Source organism: Elgaria multicarinata, chromosome 5, assembly GCF_023053635.1.
Source record: "Elgaria multicarinata webbii isolate HBS135686 ecotype San Diego chromosome 5, rElgMul1.1.pri, whole genome shotgun sequence".
Taxonomy (NCBI): domain Eukaryota; kingdom Metazoa; phylum Chordata; class Lepidosauria; order Squamata; family Anguidae; genus Elgaria; species Elgaria multicarinata.
This window is the reverse complement of record NC_086175.1, coordinates 77706789-77728792: the sequence shown is the minus strand read 5'-3', so window position 1 is coordinate 77728792 and position 22004 is coordinate 77706789. Positions and strand designations below refer to the sequence as shown.

At 40.2% G+C, this 22004-nt stretch overlaps 1 protein-coding gene across 4 annotated transcripts in view; it reads right to left on the bottom strand.

Moving 5' to 3' along the window:
• Positions 1–2251: 2251 nt before the first annotated feature.
• The window catches only part of APP (amyloid beta precursor protein), a 167115-nt gene continuing 147362 nt past the window's right edge, over positions 2252–22004 (bottom strand). For 2 of the 4 annotated variants that reach the window (XM_063126740.1, XM_063126742.1), the window contains 5 exons: positions 17983–18036; positions 10118–10218; positions 6634–6780; positions 3504–3676; positions 2252–3365 (listed from right to left, as the gene is read on the bottom strand). In XM_063126740.1, coding sequence (XP_062982810.1) covers positions 3575–3676; positions 6634–6780; positions 10118–10218; positions 17983–18036 — 404 coding nt within the window. In that variant the 3' untranslated portion in view covers positions 2252–3365; positions 3504–3574. The remainder of the gene's footprint in view (positions 3366–3503; positions 3677–6633; positions 6781–10117; positions 10219–17982; positions 18037–22004) is intronic. The other 2 variants (XM_063126741.1, XM_063126743.1) reach the window with 1 other exon arrangement.

The window sequence follows — 22004 nt, the reverse complement described above, 5'->3', positions numbered from 1 at the left end:
CAAACTCCTCTTCCCTACTCAATCAAAAAAAGAAGTTGCAAGCACAGACAGGCTGTCTGCACTTGAAAAAAAGGTCTGAATCAAAACCAAATTGATTTGGACCATGCCAATTCACTTCAGACCTATTCGGATCTGTTTTGATTCACTTTGGACCTGTTTCAAAGCCCTCCAAATCACTCTGATTTGCCTCGGATTCGGGATTCAGGTCCAAGGTGATGCGCAGCCCTAATTCTTTTGAGTCTACCTGGGGTGGGGGGATAACAATGCTTCTAGAAGCTCCTAGGAAAGCACTGAGGTCTATGGTGATACTTTAAAAGAGAAGATAAGCCTTTTTAGAGGACATGCTCTAAAGATGGGGATGAATCTATGAAAACGATACATGTGGGGCCTGATTCAGATCAAGATTACAGCCAGGATAAATGATTAAAGCACTCCCCAAAAAACAACTGCCCCAATGCTAGGATCCTGACACAGATTTAGTCCCTAGGCTTAATTTTAAGTAAGAAAAAGGAACAGATGTAGCTGTATGCTGTGTATTCAAGGTAAAAAAAAATTCATCCTCACACACACCAGAAGAGATCAGCTTGGTCTGGAAGTGGAAGGGGGTGGGATCCACTCTCATTGGATTCAGAGGTATCTTCCAAATGGGAGTCAATTCCTCCTTACATAGTCACAAGTTTGACCAAATTTCCCTGTGAGGTGATCTAGGACTTGAGGTAATTTGGGCATAGCAATACCATTCTCCTTTTTAATAATCCCAGGCCGGATCTACACTACTGCTTTAAAGCGCTTTATAACAGTTTTATAGCGCTTTAAAGAAGTTAAAGCGCTTTATAACTGTTATAAAGCGCTTTAAAGCAGTAGTGTAGATCCTGCCCCAGGCTGCTCATTTACTATGGGCAGCGTGTCCCCTTAGGACCCGGAACGTCTGTGTTATTACTGGCCATTTTTATTCCATCTATCAAGGTGACCTTCAGTCTGATCTCAGGAAGGCTGGTACAGATAATCTGAGTGATGAGAATTGTGGTGGAATTGAGACGGTGCTCTCAGGATGAAGTGAGGAGGTCAGACAAGCTGGAAATGAAGAGAGCACAGTCTCAAGACACAAAAAGACCTGAACACTTCAGCTGGAGCTGAACGTGGCTTCTGAGGCATACTGAAGAAACTCTTCAATCACTATTCTGCATGGGATCTTGCACATGCGCGCTTTCAGGCATGTTGGCAGCCATTGTCACTGTGAGGCAGTACCAAGAATGAAGGCAACAAAACGCTTGGTTGCTTAGAAACAATTCCCTCACTGGCATGCCTTATTTCTACAGTATGCCTTTTAGAATCTTGGACAGAAGCTAGCCTTGTCAACATTTGGTCATTATCCCCCTCTTTATATTGTCTCGGGGCTGCTTCAAGGCCAATTTGGTATAACATTTAGCCTTTAAAGGAGGTACTAAACCTTTGGAAGCTGTCAAGACACATCTGAAATTGCTGGAGCGGTAAAAAGGGGCGTTTGAGGTAAGGGATAGTGGTCTAGTGGGAGAGAAAGAAGGTCCAGAAAACCTTCCCGCTTAAAGCCATTTGGCTTGCATAGATTCAGTAATCACTTTCCAGGCATTTTCAATATGTTCCCCCCCTCCCCAGAAAAAGCTTTTTAAAAATTAAAAAGATTTCAGAAGCCAGGATCTGTAAGGCAGAAAACAGCATGACAGTGTGAGACAGGCAACAACTACACGGCATACCCCATGGACAGATGGGTTGGGGCTTTCGTAGGTTGCCAGTTCATATATCATTACTATCACAGAAAATGGCAATTGGACCAGTATAAGGGTGGGGAGCAGTGAGGAGGGGAACTTCTTGTGAGAATGCACTCACCCCAAAATCACCAGAATTGCACATGCTGCTACAGTCCAAACCTTCCTAGGTTATTTATGAAGATAGATTGGTGGTGGTGGTGGAGCTTCTGACTTGCCATTTGAAGGGCCAACTTGCTCTTTCCTAAAATGCCCCTAATTGCTGGCCTGCCGTTAATTTTCAGGCTTTGGAAACAGAGTGGCAGTGAGCAGCAGAACAGGCTACTGCTTTTCCAAATTCAATAGGGCCCTAACAGTGTTAGCAAGCACTACCAGAAAAGGGCTCTCTGGTGAACAGCTTCCTGCTTTCGATGCTGACTGGGATATTCATTCTGTAACAATGTGTGCAACCAATCAAGCAGGCAACTCAGAATAGCTGTTACAGAATCACACCACTACAATGGAACTCCTCCAGGAATGTATTTATTTACATTAAAACACTATTATACAAACTGAAAAAAGAGACATTTTCGAGGGAAGGCATGCCCAAGCAAACACCCCTCTCTCCCACGGATATTTTGTTTCACTATATTCAAAATGAGGATTCTGTGATCCATGTCTACTTGGGGTGGGGTGGGGGGAGAGACCCACCGAACCCCCAAGTCTGAACATTTGATGGTCACTGATAAAGTCCCCCAAAATACGTATTTCTCCATCCAAATAAAACTCTTGCCCAATGGTTTTATTGGTAATTTATTTATGTAACACAGTGTAGAAAGCTATCAATTCATAAGCAATGATACTGTACAATCATCCTGCAGAAACGTTTGTAGGATCCCCGTTAATTTTTCAACCAGCAGGCACTTTCCCCACCCCCACCCCTATAAAAGTGCTCACAATTAACAGGGATTTTTTTTCCTTTTTTTTTTTTAAAGATGAAAAGATACGTGGAAAAAAAGTTTACCCTCTTAATGCCTAAGGTGTGCACATAAAACAGGCACAAAGAAACAAACGTGTATTCCCATGATTTCTACATCACTAGTACAGCAGAAGCAACAATCTGTACAATAAAATGCAACTGCAGAGGAAAATAATCTCAACTCATCTGGAATACTTTTCTAGAAAAAAACAACAAAAGTATCTTGACCTTAAAATGCATAGTGATTGGGAAAAGGAAAATGCAGCAAAGGAAAGAAGCAGCCCAGTCCCACATACACAGAAAGCATCCCCCATCAATTTCTTAAAGCATATTTCAATTAGGACTTAATTTCTGTTTTCTTTTTTTTTTGTCACAAATCACAAGAATAATATACAACTGGCTAAAGGAGCTATGTGATAAATAATTGGGAAAGAATCTATTCATGCACTAGTTCGGTACAGCTAAACTTTACAGTACACAAAAACATTCATTAATAATGTAGTGTAAAGACTGAAATGTAAAGAGAGAATACATTACTGATTTTATAATTCAAGTCAGGCATCTACTTGTGTTACAGCACAGCTGTCAAAAGGCAATAATGAGTAAATAATAAAACAAAGTGTTTTTTGTTTGTTTGTTTGTTTGCTTGTTTCCACATTATTCTCTAACTCAGTGGTTCTCAACCTGGGGCGCTCCAGATGTGTTGGACTACAACTCCCAGAATGCCCCAGCCAGCTCTGCTGGCTGGGGCATTCTGGGAGATGCAGTCCAACACATCTGGAGAGCCCCAGGTTGAGAACCACTGACTGAACACCGATGGGCAGTGAAGCAATCATTTTGCTGTCCAACTCATGAGGCTGCTGTGGTGTTCCTAGTTCTGCATCTGTTCAAAGAACTTGTAGGTTGGATTTTCATAGCCGTTCTGTTGCATCTTAGAAAGGTGGCGTTCCTCTGGCGTCACTGCAGCGTCCACCTGAGGCAGGCAGAAGGAAGACACAAGTCAGGTTCTGACACTATCACACTGACAGGACTTGTCCCCTTTGAGGTGGAACAAGGGTGAATTCAAATCCACTAAAGTGATAACTAGGTAATAAAAAGACAGGAAAACCCCTGAAGCATGTTATCATGGCCCACAGCAGACAAGTGTGCAGGGCTAAAAGTAGAAGCAGGCTTTAGCAGAATGCAGTGACAACAGAACATAGAATAGCAGAGTTGGAAGGGGCCTACAAGGCCATCGAGTCCAACCCCCTGCTCAATGCAGGAATCCACCCTAAAGCATCCCTGACAGATGCTTGTCCAGCTGCCTCTTGAAGGCCTCTAGTGTGGGAGAGCCCACAACCTCCCTCAGTAACTGATTCCATTGTCGCACTGCTCTAACAGTCAGGAAGTTTTTCCTGATGTCCAGCTGGAATCTGGCTTCCTTTAACTTGAGTCCATTATTCCGTGTCCTGCACTCTGGGAGGATCGAGAAGAGATCCTGGCCCTCCTCTGTGTGACAACCTTTTAAGTATTTGAAGAGTGCTATCATGTCTCCCCTCAATCTCCTCTTCTCCAGGCTAAACATGCCCAGTTCTTTCAGTCTCTCTTCATAGGGCTTTGTTTCCAGACCCCTGATCACCCTGGTTGCCCTCCTCTGAACACGCTTCAGCTTGTCTGCGTCCTTCTTGAATTGTGGAGCCCAGAACTGGACGCAATACTCTAGATGAGGCCTAACCAGGGCCGAATAGAGAGGAACCAGTACCTCACATGATTTGGAAGCTATACTTCTATTAATGCAGCCCAAAATAGCATTTGCCTTTCTTGCAGCCATATCGCACTGTTGGCTCATATTCAGCTTGCAATCTACAACAATTCCAAGATCCTTCTCATTTGTAGTATTGCTGAGCCAAGTATCCCCCATCTTGTAACTGTGCGTTTGGTTTCTATTTCCTAAATGTAGAACTTGGCATTTATCCCTATTAAATTTCATCCTGTTGTTTTCAGCCCAGCACTCCAGCCTATCAAGATCACTTTGAAGTTTGTTTCTGTCTTCCAGGGTATTAGCTATCCCACCCAATTTTGTGTCATCTGCAAATTTGATAAGCGTTCCCTGCACCTCCTCGTCCAAATCATTAATAAAAATGTTGAAGAGCACTGGGCCCAGGACTGAGCCCTGCGGTACCCCACTCGTTGCCTCTCCCCAGTTTGAGAAGGTTCCATTGATAAGTACTCTTTAAGTCCGATTCTGTAGCCAACTGTGAATCTTACATCAGCACAACTGAGATGCTAGGTAGGTAGATATGTGAATTAGTGGCCTACACCAGTGTTGCTGGGAGTGGTGTCAGAGACACACTCAGATGCATACACTTTCCCTCACCCACGCACAGGGGGCCAAAATTAAAGTGATCGCAACTATTAGCAGGCAAGAAACAGCTATCTGTTCTTTGCCCCAATCAGCTACAAGGCAGAGAAAAGTGGGAGGAGCCCTTGAGAGGTTCTAAAGGCTGCCCAAGCAATCAAAATTATATTCTCCCAAGAAGTCTTGTATTTGTCATTATCTTTAAAAGATGTTTAAAAATACGTTTTGCTGGCCAATATTCTTACAACTTATTTTCTCTTACAACTCCAAACTTGGAAGATCTTACATAATCTCCATTGGCGTCAAGAGGGCAAGATGAACCAATCATACATCAACATGTCTCATTAATATTATAAGCACCATGATATGTTTTTGTTTTGAAAGGGTTCTCCTGACTACAAAAGCAAAAAGTTTATTTGCAGTTAAGAAAGTATCTGAAGTGCTGCTCCAGTGAAGAGGTACGGCTCTTTGCCCCACCCTTGGAAGTTCAGAATTCTTCCATTTTTAAAAAGTATTGCCCAAAATATATTGTTAATATAACACCATTTCTTTACGCTCTTTCAAGAAGCAGAGGAATGATCAGTCTGCTTGTAATAATCATTCCAATTGATTAAGTCTGGGATGGCCTTTGAAAATGTCACAGCTTCCCTCCACTACAATCAAATGCCCCAACAGACCATTGGTATAACTTGTGCTCTGCACCTGCATGAACTAATCTACATTGACAATCATCAATTCCTCTATTCTGTCTTTCTTACCAGTTCTCATACTGAAAGAATCTATACTCCTCTATACAACTTGGAATGGATGAGTCACATTCTGTAGACTTGGTATGAATGGACCTGTTCAGACAACATACTAAGCATGGTTAGGATGCTAACCCTTTTGCAGCAAAATGGTTAGTGAACAAGTTTAAACTATGTTATGTAGCCACCATAGTTAGGAATGGTTCACACAACACGGTAAAACATAGTTCACACGGCACACTAATGTTTAGTGCAAAATACTTAACCACTGTGGCTTAGTGAGTCATCTGAATAGGGTCGATCAGTCACATTTCATACGGCTGGTGTTTGGGTCTACAGGTTAATTGCCTGTATTATTCTTATTTAAACTTCCCTTAGTTTTTGTGTCTACAAAAAACAAACATTTTGCTCATCTGAGTTCTTAGAGACACATGATCTTGGCTGTCCCTGGGTTCAAGGATGGCATGGAGAAGTGTCCCATAACAATAGAAATCACAGCACAAGCGGTTTTGTGGAGTACTCCTTTACACAGTACAATTCTCCACAAAATCCCTGTACATCGAAAGGGAATTGCCTGGAGAAATTGCCCTCCTTAGTGATAGTCCTAGAATGGAGAAGATAGTTTTGCATTTACATTTACAATTTGAAATCAGACTCTCAGTATTATCTCCAACTTTCCTGTAACAGAGAAATGGTATTGCAATTGGAAAAACAATCTTGTCTGAAGATTAGGTAGACAGTTAACTTCACTTATCAAATTAGTTGATGCTACACAGATTGACACAGTTCTGTTTGGCATAGTCTGCTTCTATCTCAGTTTATGGAATAATATCTATATGTACTCACCTCCACTACACCATGATGGATAGATGTATATTGCTTCTTCTTTAGCATCACCAAAGTAATGACAATCACTGTTGCGATGACAACACCTCCCACCATTAGTCCAATGATGGCACCTTTGTTCGAACCTACATCCTCAGCAAAGAATACCTAAGAATAAAAAATAATGGGAACACATGGAATAGAATTAGACGAATTAAGGTACATTGTTTCCAGTGCATTTTGCAAATTTCCAAATTAAAAATCTTTCACTCTACAAACTAATGGTTTCTCAGGAATGACCTGGCATATTTAAACCACAGGCACCTAAGACAGTGATTACATGGAAAATTAGTTCCAAGGCCTTATCATCTTTTAAGGGTATGACAGGATCACGTGCTGAAATGTAAATTAGGCACGTTGCAAAGGATGGGAAGACAGATATCACGAAACAGAGAAGAGCATACAAGATGCATTCACAATTTGTTTTGCCAATTCCCCGCTTCCTGCTGGAGCCTCATTGTGCCACATGGTTTTGTTCTAGAGCAGCCTTTCTCAACCTGGGGCGCTCCAGATGTGTTGGACTGCATCTCCCAGAATGCCCCAGCCAGCTGGCTGGGGCATTCTGGGAGTTGTAGTCCAACACATCTGGAGCGCCCCAGGTTGAGAAAGGCTGTTCTAGAGGCTCCCCAGCGCTCAGGAGTGGATTTTCAGGGGGCACAGCAGGCTGCAGAGGGAAAGAGGAGGTGGGAATCCCATGAATGAAACTCTCTTCATTTTGTGGAAAGGAAGTTAGAATCCAAGCTCTAATTAAGACCTGGAGAAATGTAAATCCACTGTGCTGCATCCTTCACATAGAAAGATAAGAATGCTGTGAAGTCTTAATAGTTATGATTATGAAGTCTGGAACTAACCCACTCATTTTTACCTTATGTGATTTTAGGTTACAACACAGTAATTCTATTTGTATATGATGTATTGGAAGACTTAGTGATATAACTTTTTTTTTAGATAATGTATAGTACATGCCATTTTTGCAGGAATATTATTAATTTAATAAATATGGAATATGAAAGAATAGAAATGAGAAATATAAAATGAAAATAATAATATAATGGAGGGCTCGAAGGATAAAATGTGCAAATGCGTGGTGTTTCCACATTTAAATGTCAGTAAATTTTATTTAATTCACATTTACACTAATACATGCACATTTTTTACTATTATTATTTGCATTTATATGCCACCTTTTGTCCAAGGAGCTTAAGGTGGCATACCTGGTTCTCCCCCTTTTATCCTTACAACAACCTTATGAGGTAGGTTAGGCCAGGAGATAAGTGGTCAACTCAAGCAGCCAGTGAGCTTCATGGCTTTGCGGGGGGGAGGGGGATTTGAACCTGCAAAACTTGCGCTAATATACAAAACCTGTGAAATGTATTAGAAGTTAAGATCAACATAAAAAGGATATGTTCTCCATTTCAATCCCCATGTGCCAATAGAAAGCAAATGCAGTTTCAGGTCAGATCAGCTTCTCATAGCTATATTGCTACCTAAATGATATGTGAATTCTAAGGATTTTAAAATTTTGGACAACCCTTTAGATTTGGGGCTGGATCCAAGTTCAGGCATGTTTAACTGGGCTGGTAGAATTAAACTTCCTCCCCCCCCCGTCAGCCCCCCCCCCCCATGCTATACAGGGGACCCTGCTGAATGGGGTAAGTTTTGGAGTGGAGGAGGATCCCCAAACATTGGGTAGAGGCACTTTCTGTGAGCAGAGCCCTTCCACCCATGAAAGACAGATCCTGGATCCAACCCACAATAAAGAAGAGAATGCATGAAAAGTCTACTCTCAAGCTACAGACAGTAGATTGGAGACCTTCAAGGACTAAAAAAAATAACCAGATATAAAGTATCCTTTTTCTAAATTCTTCCTCAGTGAAACTGCAATACGAATAAAAAATTGGTGTAGAACAGGAACAAAACCACACGTATTAATTGCTTTATACTGTGGGGTATAGCTGAAGTTAATGCTGTGCTTTCAAAAAGACTGTATATTTTATCAACCAGCACCATAGGGGGAGCCAGTACTATTAAATTCTGTTTTAAGTTTGCCTCCCCACTGAATACAATCTACTGTATAAATAAAGTGCACAAAGCGAATATAATAGGATTGAACTGAAATATACTAGAGCCTTTTCTTTTCCTCCTCTCCCCATCGCCCCTCAAAATAAGTCTTCCCTTAAGAGATTTATAAACATGTTTTTAATTCTTGTGAGCCTTGCATGCTAGAATTTTCAAAGTTAGAGTTAACACATTTTGGATCCCCCCATCCCAAGACACTGGGAATTTTCAATTCCCACCATTGAAGAACTGAAGTATATTTTTTCTTTTTGCATACAGTGATTATCTAACTCTAATGCAAGTTTGATTCTTATATTAATTTGAATTTTCAGTACCATTTTTTGTGTTGCAACAACCACAACAAAAGCAAGTTTCAATATCAGAGTTGCATTACTCACCAATGTTAAATACTTCATTGTAAATCACTACAAAACAGGAAGCAAGAAGGCAGAGAGCCACAGATATCTATAGCTATGCAATTTTGTTGGGCAATTAAAAAAAATCATCCCTAACAGAGTATGTTTTTACTTTTAAAAACACATTTAGTACCTGACAAGTTTATTTAGTTGATTTAACAGATTGGGTAGCTAGAGGTAAAAAGAGAACTGGTTGGGATGTGGGAATAAGAAAAAAATATATGGATGAATGAATTGGCTCTGCCTCAACTGTGAACCAGTGGAATGAGGAAATGGACCAGAGAATTGAGAATATGTGAAAATCTACTATAAAAGCAATATTTGCTTTTTCTTTTGGCTCCCCAAAGAAGGATTTTTAGGGAATCCTGCCCCCCTCTTGCATTATTTTGTGCATTCTGCATTTTCCTTCCTTCCTTTCCTTGTGAACTGAGCAGTGTTTGAGAGTTGCAAGAGAGATGTGTCATGGCCCAAACATCCCTCAAAGCCATGCCGTTAGGACCGAGAAGCCTAGCTCATTTGGGCAAAACTAGAGGCAGCAGACCCATCTATTAAAACATGGGTCTCCCCAACTATATATGGGTGGGGAGGGGATCAATTTAAGGAGCAAAGTAAGTGCTCTGATGAGTTGTTATGAATCTTCCCTCTGCCTGCCGCTTACTGTTCCTCTTGGCACTTATCTCAAGCCATTCACTACATAAGACCATTATTTCAGAAGGTGACTCCTGATTTACAACAGTTCACAAATAAGACATCCAGTCCACTGAAGGCACGTATAAAATATTTGACTCATGGTGAAAATAAGATAATCTGGATTCTGGGGAGAAGGATTTCAATAGTCATACACATTTTAAAAGCAAAGTTATTTCATGAAGCATTTTCATTAAGGAATCTAGCAAAACATAAAATAAAATTGCAAAATACTATTAAGGAGAGTATAGTAGAATCAAGTCAAAGGAAGGAGGTACATTTACCAGTTTCTGATGATGTACTTCGTATCCTGAATCATGTCTATATTCTGCATCCATCTTTAATTCTGAGGTCTCTTCTGTTTTAACATTGGTTAATCCTGAACCTATATTATGCAACAAGAAGGAAGAAATAAATAAGTCCTAACTTTTGAATAGATATATATATATAAACCCACCACCACAACTGTCAACAGTAATGGCATTAAGATTCATAAATGAGGAAGCCTTTAATGAAAAATGTGCATGGTGAGAGAAAGAGAATCTGACTTAAAAAAAACCCAACAGAGTAAAAAACAGAGCAGGCAGTGGATATTCTTTTGCTACTAACTGAGAGATGTGCAATACCCTTCCAACAGTAGCCAAGGGAAGAAAGACTTTATAAAATATTTAAAGAACTACAGTCATGTGAAAAAGAAAGTACACCCTCTTGGAATTGTATGATTTTACATATCAGGACATAATAACAATCATCTGTTCCTTAGCAGGTCTAAAAATTAGGGAAATACAACCTCAGATGAACAACAACACATGACATATTACACATATTACATAAATATGATTTATTTAACAGAAATAAAGCCAAAATGGAGAAGCCATGTGTGAAAAAGTAAGTACACCTTCTGATTCAATAGTTTGTAGAACCACCTTTAGCAGCAATAACTTGAAGTAATCGTTATCTGTATGACTTTATCAGTCTCTTACATCGTTGTGGAGGAATTTTGGCCCACTCTTCTTTACAACATTGCTTCAGTTCACTGAGGTTTGAGGGCATTTGTTTATGCACAGCTCTCTTAAGGTCCCGCCACAGCATTTCAATCGGGTTGAGGTCTGGACTTTGACTGGGCCATTGCAACACCTTGATTCTTTTCTTTTTCAGCCATTCTGTTGTAGATTTGCTGGTGTGCTTGGGATCATTGTCCTGTTGCATGACCCAGTTTCAGCCAAGCTTTAGCTGTCGGACAGATGGCCTCACATTTGACTCTTGAATACTTTGGTATACAGAGGAGTTCATGGTTGACTCAATGACTGCAAGGTTCCCAGGTCCTGTGGCTGCAAAACAAGCCCAAATCATCGTCCCTCCACCACCGTGCTTGACAGTTGGTATGAGGTGTTTGTGCTGATATGCTGTGTTTGGTTTTCGCCAAAGTGGCACGGTGCATTATGGCCAAACATCTCCACTTTGGTCTCATCTGTCCAAAGGACATCGTTCCAGAAGTCTTGTGGTTTGTTCTGATGCAACTTTGCAAACCTAAGCTGTGCTGCCATGTTCTTTTTAGCGAGAAGAGGCTTTCTCCTGGCAACCCTTCCAAACAAGTCTTGTGGTTTGTTCAGAAGCAACTTTGCAAACCTAAGCCATGCTGCCACATTCTTTTTAGAGAGAAGAGGCTTTCTCCTGGCAACCCTTCCAAACAAACCATACTTGTTCAGTCTTTTTCTAATTGTACTGTCATGAACTTTAACATGCTCACTGAGGCCTGTAGAGTCTGAGATGTAACTCTTGGGGTTTTTGCAATTTCTCTGAGCATTGCACGGTCTGACCTTAGGGTGATTTTGCTGGGATGTCCTCTCCTGGGAAGATTGGCCACAGTCTTGAAAGGTTTCCACTTTTGAATCATCTTTCTCACTGTAGAATGATGGACTTTAAATTGTTTGGAAATGGCCTTATACCCTTCCCAGATTGATGGGCAGCAGCAATTGCTTCTCTAAGATCATTGCTGATGTCTTTCCTCCTTGGCATTGTGTTAACACACACCTGGATGCTCCAGATCAGCAAACTGAAAAAACTTTGGCTTTTATAGAGGTGGTCATACTTGCTGATGATCAATTAATCACGGGCATTTGATTAGCAGCACCTGTCTGCTACTTAGCATCTTAATTCCTATGGAAGCAGTAAGGGTGTACTTACTTTTTCACACATGGCTTCTCCATTTTGGCTTTATTTCTGTTAAATAAATCATGACACTGTGTAATATGTCATGTGTTGTTGTTCATCTGAGGTTGTATTTACCTAATTTTTAGACCTGCTAAGGAACAGATGATTGTTATTATGTCCTGATATGTAAAATCATACAATTCCAAGAGGGTATACTTTCTTTTCCACATGACTGTAAATAAGCATGGTGATGATTTCACAGGTTCACAAAAAGGAGAAATTGCTGAAATTTGGGAAACTGAATGTTAATGTACAATACCCTCCTAAACAGTTCTGCAATACATTAGGTGCTTTTTCATATTATAGCTCAGAACATGGTGGAATAGTCAGTGCAAACCACACTTCATCCCCAGTCCTGTCCCTGGAAAGGACTCCACTTCAAGGTTTCCTTCATTGCATTGAGGGACACATTCAAGTGATGTGCTGCCCTACCTCTTCAAGGGAAAGTACATGATGGGCTGTGGCAGCACATCACTTGAAAAGAACCTAAGAACCTAAGAAGTGCTGTGCTGGATCAGACCGAGGGTCCATCTAGTCCAGCACACTGTTCACACTATGGCCAACCAGCTGTCGGCCAGGGACCAACAAAGCAGTGTGGTGTAGTGGCTAAAGTGTTGGACTGGGAGTCGGGAGATCAGGGTTCTAGTCCCCACTCGGCCATGGAAACCCACTGGGTAACTTTGGGCCAGTCACAGACTCTCAGCCCAACCTACCTCACAGGGTTGTTGTTGTGAGGATAAAATGGAGAGGAGGAGGATTATGTACACCGCCTTGGGTTCCTTGGAGGAAAAAGGCGGGATATAAATGCAATAAATAAATAAATAATAAATAAAGCAGGACACAGTGCAACAGCACCCTCCCATCCACCTTCCCCAGCAACTGGTGCATAAAGGCTTACTGCCTCGGATACTGGAGGTAGCACATAGCCATCAGGGCTAATGGCCATCAGGGCTAATGGCTGTTGATAGCCTTCTCCAGGATGGCGCAATCCTATACACCAGGAGTAGGCAACAGAACTGCAGGGGGCTGCCAGCACTTCATGGGCCAAATGACATCAGGGGTGAGGCCACACACCCGACACCTTTTGGTCCTGGACCAGCGCATCAGGTGGCTGATCCTCCTGTTGCATTTACTGGAAACCTATTTGGGACTTCCCAGTTTGGCCATTTAACTCAGGGCAACTTGCTCTGAGTAGATAAGCATACGGTTGTATTCTAAATTGATTTGTTCCTGCCCCTCACTGGGGTTCAAATGTAACAATCCCAATTTAATAAATGATCACTTATTAAATCAGAAGTACTAGCTTCAGTGCTTGTATCAGAGTTACTTTAAAACAGAGTTTCCTGTTAATTCCTGTTTCTGAAATGGGACACTGTGCTTAATCTTGGATCCTAAAGCATGATTTGAAATCAAGTTAAAACTCATTTAAAGTAATCACAATGCAAGAATTGAAGGTGTTGTGTGAGGGGTCAGCACACTGGCTCATTCTTAGCTGAATAAACTCTGGTTTATTAAGCTGGGATTGTTACAACTGAACTGGCTCACTGAGAAAACTAAGCAAACCTTAAGAGAGAGGCTCTGTTGTAGTTAAATCTTGGGTGTTCATGCTGAATATCCTTTCATTTGAAATAATCGATTTTTCTCCAATGTGCAACAGCAACGTATTATCTTTTGGGGACAGAAATTGTGCCAATACAGCACTGTGTGTGCTGTATTGGGCCCTAAAGCTGATGTTAATATTTTAAATAGACTCAGGTTTACTTACACATATCAGCCAAAGGATGTTTAATGGAAAACAAAATTCATATTGTCTTTCACTTCTATTTTAACAGTAATATCTAGATACCCCACAAACATATCTAAAAACATTTTTAAAAAGCCATGATTCTGGGTTACTTGCCATTTATTTAGCCCAGAATTTCATATATGGAAGTGTTGCCAGTACTAGTTTGTAATTGCACAGGTTACTAATAGCATTCCTGGCAGTTTGCTCCCAGCCTTTGGGTATTCAGAGTTTTAGGAGACACTGACTACTTTCAGACATCATAATAACTCATAAGCCATAGTGGTGAATTATCGTGTCGTCTGTCGGTGATTTTTCAACCCACAGTTAGTGCACTGGCTTTTTGTCACTGAATGAAACAGCGCCACTGTTTGTGCAGGAGGACTGCAGCAGAACAGGGGGCAGGGGGAGGACTCAGGTGAAAGCTACTCATAGTAGCTTATTAGCCCATTTGTGTGGCAGGGGAATGTGGGTTATTTTTTAAAAATAGCTACTGTTAGTAGCTTCTTAAGCCATCATGGCTTAAAGTGATGCCCAAACACGACCACTATTTGAACCAAGATCCTACCGAACTACTGTAAGTATTCTCTTCCAAATTATGTAACTAATATTACAAGTGAGATTCATAAAAAAAAAAAATCTGGCCCACAGATGATCAAGAACATTCTTGTGCTATAAAGAAACTATATTTGATAACAATTCTGGATTATACAGAGAACTGGCTGAATTATTTAGGTACACCTTCCCGAACATTTTAGAGTTATAATACAAATTGTGCAGCTATGGCTACAATTTCTAAAGAAGCCTGTATGATTTATGAGTACAGCGCTTTCTGAAAGAGCTGTTTTGTAAATCCTTCAGACTGTACAGAATAAATACAGTTTTCAAACAAATTTTAAATCTAAACATTTCAGTGAGATTTATAAGATCTCTGAAACGACAAACTAGAGATGTGAAGCCCCCCCCTCTCTCTCACACACACAGACACAGAGTCCCGTATGACTCTTTTCATGAAACCATTATATCTGGACTCACCCCAGCCAATTTGTTATAGGTGTATCTTATGAAAAACAATTAATCATCCTAGACACTGTTACCATATGTTGTTTGTGCATAAAGTGCTTCAGAGGTGAAGGCTAGTGTGCAAGCATCTTGCTACCGGCATGATGTACTGGGAAGCATAGAAACTTGCCAACTTCCAAGAATGAAAGTTTAGACAAAGCCCAAAGGGAAAAACAATACAGCCAAGTCCTTTTCTTGGTACAACTGCTAAACATATGTCACACAAATTCTTCATGGAAATTTATTATGTACTAATGTGCTCTAATAATCTAACAATTTGTTTAGGACCCTGAAAGCAAGGCTGGCAAATCTGCAAAAGAGCACACTTTCCATTTTATTGCAGTGCGAGGAACACACTGATCCGTTGACATCAGCAGTTAGTTGTCACACCAAAAGAATTTATTTGTTCAATTATTTTTCTGTTACCTGTGCGTACCTGCAGTGAGATCCAGGTGCTCAAGATTAACACTGAAGCAAACAGATCAGACTTTGGGGTTACTGCCCCTTTTGAACATTAGATATGAATGATTTGGAACATCTGTAGAAGGATTTCACACTTTCATAAATCTCGAACCTGTGTAACCATATGGCCAAACTAGAGAACATTAATTGTGTAAATGAAATTAACATGAACGTGTTTTATTAGGTAATTAGCAGGTGAAGAGAAGCCTGAGCAGCCTTTAGATTGTATGGGATAAGGAGAGAAAGGCGAACTCTTTCTCACCCTGCCATTCTTCTGACAAAAATCACTTCTGAGTAGTGGAGGCTGGTGGCTTCGATGTCAGTGGGGTGGTGAATCTGCTCCAGGATTCAGTCAGAAGCACCTTGGATAGCTCCTGATTGAAAGCCAGGGTGGATTTACCACAGCACTGACATCAAAGCCACCAGCCTCCACTGCTTCTGACTCTATTTGCATTTCAAGGGACGCTTCCATTACCTCCAGTGGAGGTTTCCCTTGAAATGCAAACAGCACCTGGAAAATGTCCTTTTACTGAAAGATTAACATATCTTGCTTTTTGCTGCCTATAATATATTATAATATGATGTGGATAAGGTAGATTAAAGAGATTGCTACTACTAGTACCACAATAAGCAGTAGCAATTTCAGAATATTTATTTAGAAAGCTTTAATTAGCTTGCTGTTTGGGTGTGAAGACCTGTAAAATTAAATGCAACCCTGGTTTCCAGCCTTTGATTTGAGGTCACATTTAGAAGCGAGTATTGAAATGATTTTAGTAATTAGCATTGGAAGTGCCATTGCCTTAAATGCCAACCTTCAAATTCTGAAGCAAGTTTCTGTAGGTTTACTGCAGGGTTACTGAGCTGTAATGTGCTTGCGGTTAGATACTAGTTTGAAGGACAAAAGCAAACCAGAAATAAAGAATTAACACTCAGAATGTACATGAGACCTTTGGCAGGAAAATTCAATAATGAAGTAGCCCTCTACTAAGCAAAACATTTTTTTATACTATATTCAATATGAAATTTCACTGTATGGGAAAAGGAAGAGATACATGTCTTTGACCTATTATATGTAAGAATGATTGAAGTCAAGAAGCATGTGCAGAGAAAGCAAAAGTAAAAAAACAGTGTCCATCCCAAACAGTGTCATCTATAGGTTGCTTTTTATGAATAATGAATCACTTGATTTCCATGTGAGTAGTGTCATCAGTTAACAGACAAATATCTTGAGTATTCTTTGATTTCTGGCTCTCTATCAAGATAGGCTAAGATGCTGCTTTCATTCCCGATGGATGCGATTTTGGGGTTAATCAGGACTCGGTTGTTGTGAAAAAGCAGACACTGGTGCCAGGATAAGCTGTTTTTAAAGCAAATTATGTGAACTCAGTTGTTGACCTGAGAAGGCTGAAATTCTCTGCCTCATAACTATACCATTACAATGGAGGCCTTTAATGAAGACTTTTTGAGTGCTCTGGTAGTATGGCTTATAGGACCACAAACTAGAGATATGATGTATAGTTGGATAAATCATGTGAGAATATTGAGGAGAGAACTGAAAACAGATGGCCCTTTGGCAGATGGAGTTAAATCAGTGTTGTATATTAATTCAGACGTCTGGGAAAACAAGTGATGACATTTCCTTTACTTATGGTCTTAACAAAATTGAATCTCAAGTAAATGTGTGGAGAAATGCACTGCACATACAAAAGGATTTACTATTTTAGAATATTTTATGAGTAAATAACCTCTTCTAATTATATTATGTATAAAGGTGAATAACTCCTTACATTAGATAGAGACATTACAGATTTTTGTCATTCTACCAGCCAGTATGGCTACTATAATTTTCACATACATGGATCTGTCCAGATCAGCCTTCTTCAACTTGGTGCCCTCCAGATGTTTTGGTCTCCAACTCCCAATACTCCTGACCATTGGCTGTGCTGACTGGGGCAGATGACGGTTGTACTCCAAACATCTGGAAGGCATCAGGTTGGGGAAGGCCAGTCTAGATACAGATGCAGCATGTGTAAAAGATAACCCATAATATTAGTTAGAATATATTTGACAAGTAACTATTTCTGCATTTCAGACAAAATATAAGGAACTTATGAGACGAAGAGGTTCTTTCCCCCTAGGAAAATACCTTTAAAGCCCCCTAATATTTTTATTTTTTTTAAAAAAAATTGCCTGGCTCTTTTCTAAAGCTCATATACCTGCTTACTTTAACTTTTTTTCAATTAACAAAATAAAATATTTACATATTTCATGCATAAAGATATTCACACAACCCCCCTCGATGCCCACGGGCACTGCCTAATGTTCAAGTTATGAGAAAAATATATATGCTAAATGAGAAAACAAATTTATAAATCATCCAAATCACTCCACTTTTCACTTTAGCAGATTCTTGATATAGATAAAAAGTCCGCAGGCCAGGTGGAAATGTTTAAGCAAGTTGACTTTTTTCAAGTACTAGCAGGAAGCTACTGTCTAAATCATGTCTACGAGAAGACACAAGAGCACAGCAGAGGGATATTACAAAGGAAAGGTGATCCATTCAGCTCAAGCCAAACATGGACATGCAGGGCAAACACAGGTTAGGTAAAAGCCATGCAAATTATATACCTGGTCGTGTGGTGAGTCCTCTGTCTGCAGCTGGGCGGGCATCAACCGGCTCAACTGGGCATGGGCAGCCAAAGAAATGAACAAAAGGAAAGAAAAAGAGCAAATAAAAGAAATAAACAAAAGCTTCAAAAATAAGTCGCCTATGATTTTGCTTGGGACAGTGCAGGAAAGTTATATGCCATAAACGAAGTTACAAAAGCAACAGCTGGAAAAAGAACTGTGTTAAGTTAATCCTGGAAACAAAAGGAAAGGAATGGGAACACTTTTGAACTAACCAGATATATGCAAATGACGTGTCAATCCATTTCTCATTACATTACATATTAGCTATCATGAACCAAGTCCCAAATTTCCCCCAGCTACTGGAAAATAAGGCCTTCTCTTCAGGGCTAAAAAAAGAAAGAAAACAGTCTGCTTTTTGCTGAGAACTGACAACAGAAATGTTACATATAATCTGCTGCTTCTCACTAATGAGCAATTGTCATATAACCTTCTTAAAGTGATTATGCAGTGCTCTGGCTTGTCACAAAACAACTGAGGAAAGCCCCCGGAAGAGTAATTTATCTCTTTCAGTAACAGCATTCTGTGTCTGTAAAAGGGAACAGATATATTCTAGAGTGCCTTCTAAGTTGTATAAAGACTTAATTGCTTAATACTAAAGTGCATGCATTCCTGCTTAAAACCTTGTATATCATATTTAGTCACCAAATAACAAGTATGTATAGGCATGGATCATGGTCACTTTGCCTGACCAGCCTCAATAAATGCTTCCAGTGATGATGGAGACTTTGTTGCTGTAAAAGCAGCCAGGCCAAACCTAGATACTAACAAATGCTGCAATTGCAAGTATTACCATTCAGCCATAGCTGGCAAGTCATACTTGGCATGCAGAACTCATCATCAGCACCCACGCATCAGGAAGGGAAAAAAAAGGTCTTTCCTGTTTACATCAAATATTCCACCTTGGTCAGTTTTGGAACCTTCTTGTCTCTAAACGGACGGCATTAGCTTCTAGGCATAAAAGAACAGATAGGGTTCCTCTCACAGTTTCTACAGTTAGTGATGAGTGGTGTATAATGTCATGGCAATTACACTTTAATTCATATTCTCATGCTAAATTTACTCAATTGGACAGCCCATATCTAAAAATTGGTAAGAAAATATTTTCATGGAGGACAAGGACAGATAAGGCGATTTTTACTTTGGATCAACTGGTGGATGCTGCTGCTGAGTTCTGGACGTTGTCTTTCCTGCTTGCCAGCTATGGCTGAAAGGCAATATTTGCAATTGCAGCATTTGTTAGTATCTAGGTTTGGCCCAGCCACTTTTACAGCCTCAGAGTCTCTATCGTGATCGGAAGCATTTATTCAGGCTGGTCAGCCAAAGCAACCAGGATCCATGTCTATAAATTGTTGGTGAATAAATAGGATATACAAGGCAGGAATGGAATAGGGAACTGGATTATCCCGTCTTGCCTAATCGATGGATCACTGCTTTGGCATCTATACCTGTTGCATCTGTGGCTCTAAGGCTGCATCTGATTCACCAAAAATGTTTGGTTTGTGTCTATTGGACAACGCAACATTTGTGTAATTCAGTTAAATGCAGCTAGTATGTCTTTTAATGATACGTTTTGGCAATATCCAGTAGTTGCTTATTTTTGAGAGGAGGTTATTATATGGATAATTTTTTGGACTGGAACCGTCTATAATATTCACTGATGTACGTGCTCTTTTAAATTATCTACCTGACTACTGAAAATTAACTAATGGTCAGCATAAATGGATTCTTCACACCATTTTGGCAGCTTAAAAGACTGAACTTACATCACAGGAAGGATAAATGCTCACCTATAATGCAATGGATTGAGGACCTTAGAAGGGTTTCAATATTTGAACGGGTGGCATACAGACACCAGGTTTTAATGGATACTTATTTGGATACCTGGTCCACATTTGTTAAAGTTTATGTATAATTACTAGAAAGTTATGTTTTCATACATGTGCATCCTATATGTATTTCACTGTTATTGGTAGATACAGATCTATGTATGTATATTAAATAAAACTGAGGGGGGAAAGTAAACTGCATGTATGTGTATTATATTTGGCTTGTGGTTTGTTGCTTGGCTCATCTACTTATGTTACCTGGAGTTGTGCATTTACTTTAGTGCTCTCTATTTTCTTCTTGTTGCACACTTCCTTCAGTGATTTTTGTGAAAAGACAAACACTCTACAACACAGATACCTGTCAACTAAAAGGAAATATAGATAGATAGATAGATAGATAGATAGATATAGATAATAGTAAAACTAATAAACTAATAAGTAATATGGATACACAAGTGTTAAGAGATGGCTATACCTAATAGTGCAATCCTTCACGTCTATTCAGAAGTATGTCCCATTGAGTTCAATGGGGCTTTACTCCCAGGTAAGTGAGTGCAGGAGTGCAGCCTACGAGTTTAATAGCAAACCCATGATTTTATGAAAGATAATAATCATAAATAGTGATGAGTGGTATGGCTATTTGAAATTCACAGCATATACAAGACAAATAAATGAAGGCAGACATCAACATCAACAGTCCTGGGTTATTCAGGTCATCATCAAAAAATCTACAACACTTCAAATATTGCAGATCCCAAATGGTGCTTTCAGACCAGCAGTCCAATTATTTAATTTTATATTTGTCCTTCAGTGTCTTGGTACTTGCATGTTTAAAGTACACATGCATTGCTTCTTTCTCAAATTGCAGGCTTAGCTAGTCGCTCCCTGAAAGGAAAACACAGTAAGTGCAACTTCATTCTCCCCACTCAAAAAGAGTGGGGAGTGAGGGAGAACAACATTTGGGTAGGATCATGCAGTTGCGGTTTGATACATTTTGGGGTTCATCAGACAAGTGTTTTATTGCATGCTCGCTACTACCACTCAATTTTTTGTGCATCCTTTAGATGACGCCATCCGCCTTCCGCTCCTTGCCTTTTTTCCATCACAAAATGGACCCCTTTTAATCCGATCTTTTTTTTTGGTGGGGGGAAACGGAATGTCCCATTTCCTGCTGAGTGCAGAAAAAGCAGTGCAATAAAGACGGCCCCTGAATGGGCCACACGAGCTTTGTTTACTTCCTCTTTCTTCTGTGGGAAGAAAGAGGAAGTAATGTGGAACCGGAGTGGGGGTGGAAAAGCGATGGTAGGGAACCACAATTTTCCCCCATCTGATGACACTCCCTGTTTCCACTAAAAGAATTTAGCAGACAAAATTAACAAGTTGTCTATGCCAGGCCTGTAAAACTTGTGACCTTTCAAGCTAAATGCAGACCAACAGCAACACATGTCATTGGCCTATCTGGTGTTTAATAATCTCCTGGTTTTGCTGCCTGAGACTACAAAACCAGACAAGTACTCAGTTTGCTGCATTCAGCTTGATGGGAAAATGGTTATGTGGATGCAGTGGTGAAAACTCACTTTCTGTCCTTTCCTCCAAAACAGGCTTTGATAAAGGAGGAGAAAGGGCAGGACAGTGGCCACAGTGGAATAGGCCAATTGTACAAAACCTGATACCACTTTAGTAACCTACAAACTGGAGGCAGTGTGGACTGTAGCAGCTCATGCAGAAAACGGCAAGTTTGAATGCATCTTAACATCAACCATGAGCACCTTGCTTGCAGTACCTTCTGTGCACCAGATCTGAATCTTAAGAGCTTGTAAATGGGGATTCTTAGTGGTGGCTGCCTTGCATTTATGAAATTCTGTGCCCTGGATTTTTTTCCAGATGCCCAGCCTGAATGTATTTTGGAACCAGAGTAAGATTCTTTGTTTACAATGGTGTTAAATGAGTTTTATGAAAGAGGGGAATTGTTTTAATTCTCTTAGGGTGCAACCCTATGCACGTTTAGTCAGAAAAAAGTCCTACAGTTCCCAGCATGCCCTATGCTGGTTGGGGCACAGTGGAAGTCGTTGAGACTTTTTTTGGTCTAAACATGCATAGGATTTCCCCCTTAATTTAATACATTCATTTTTA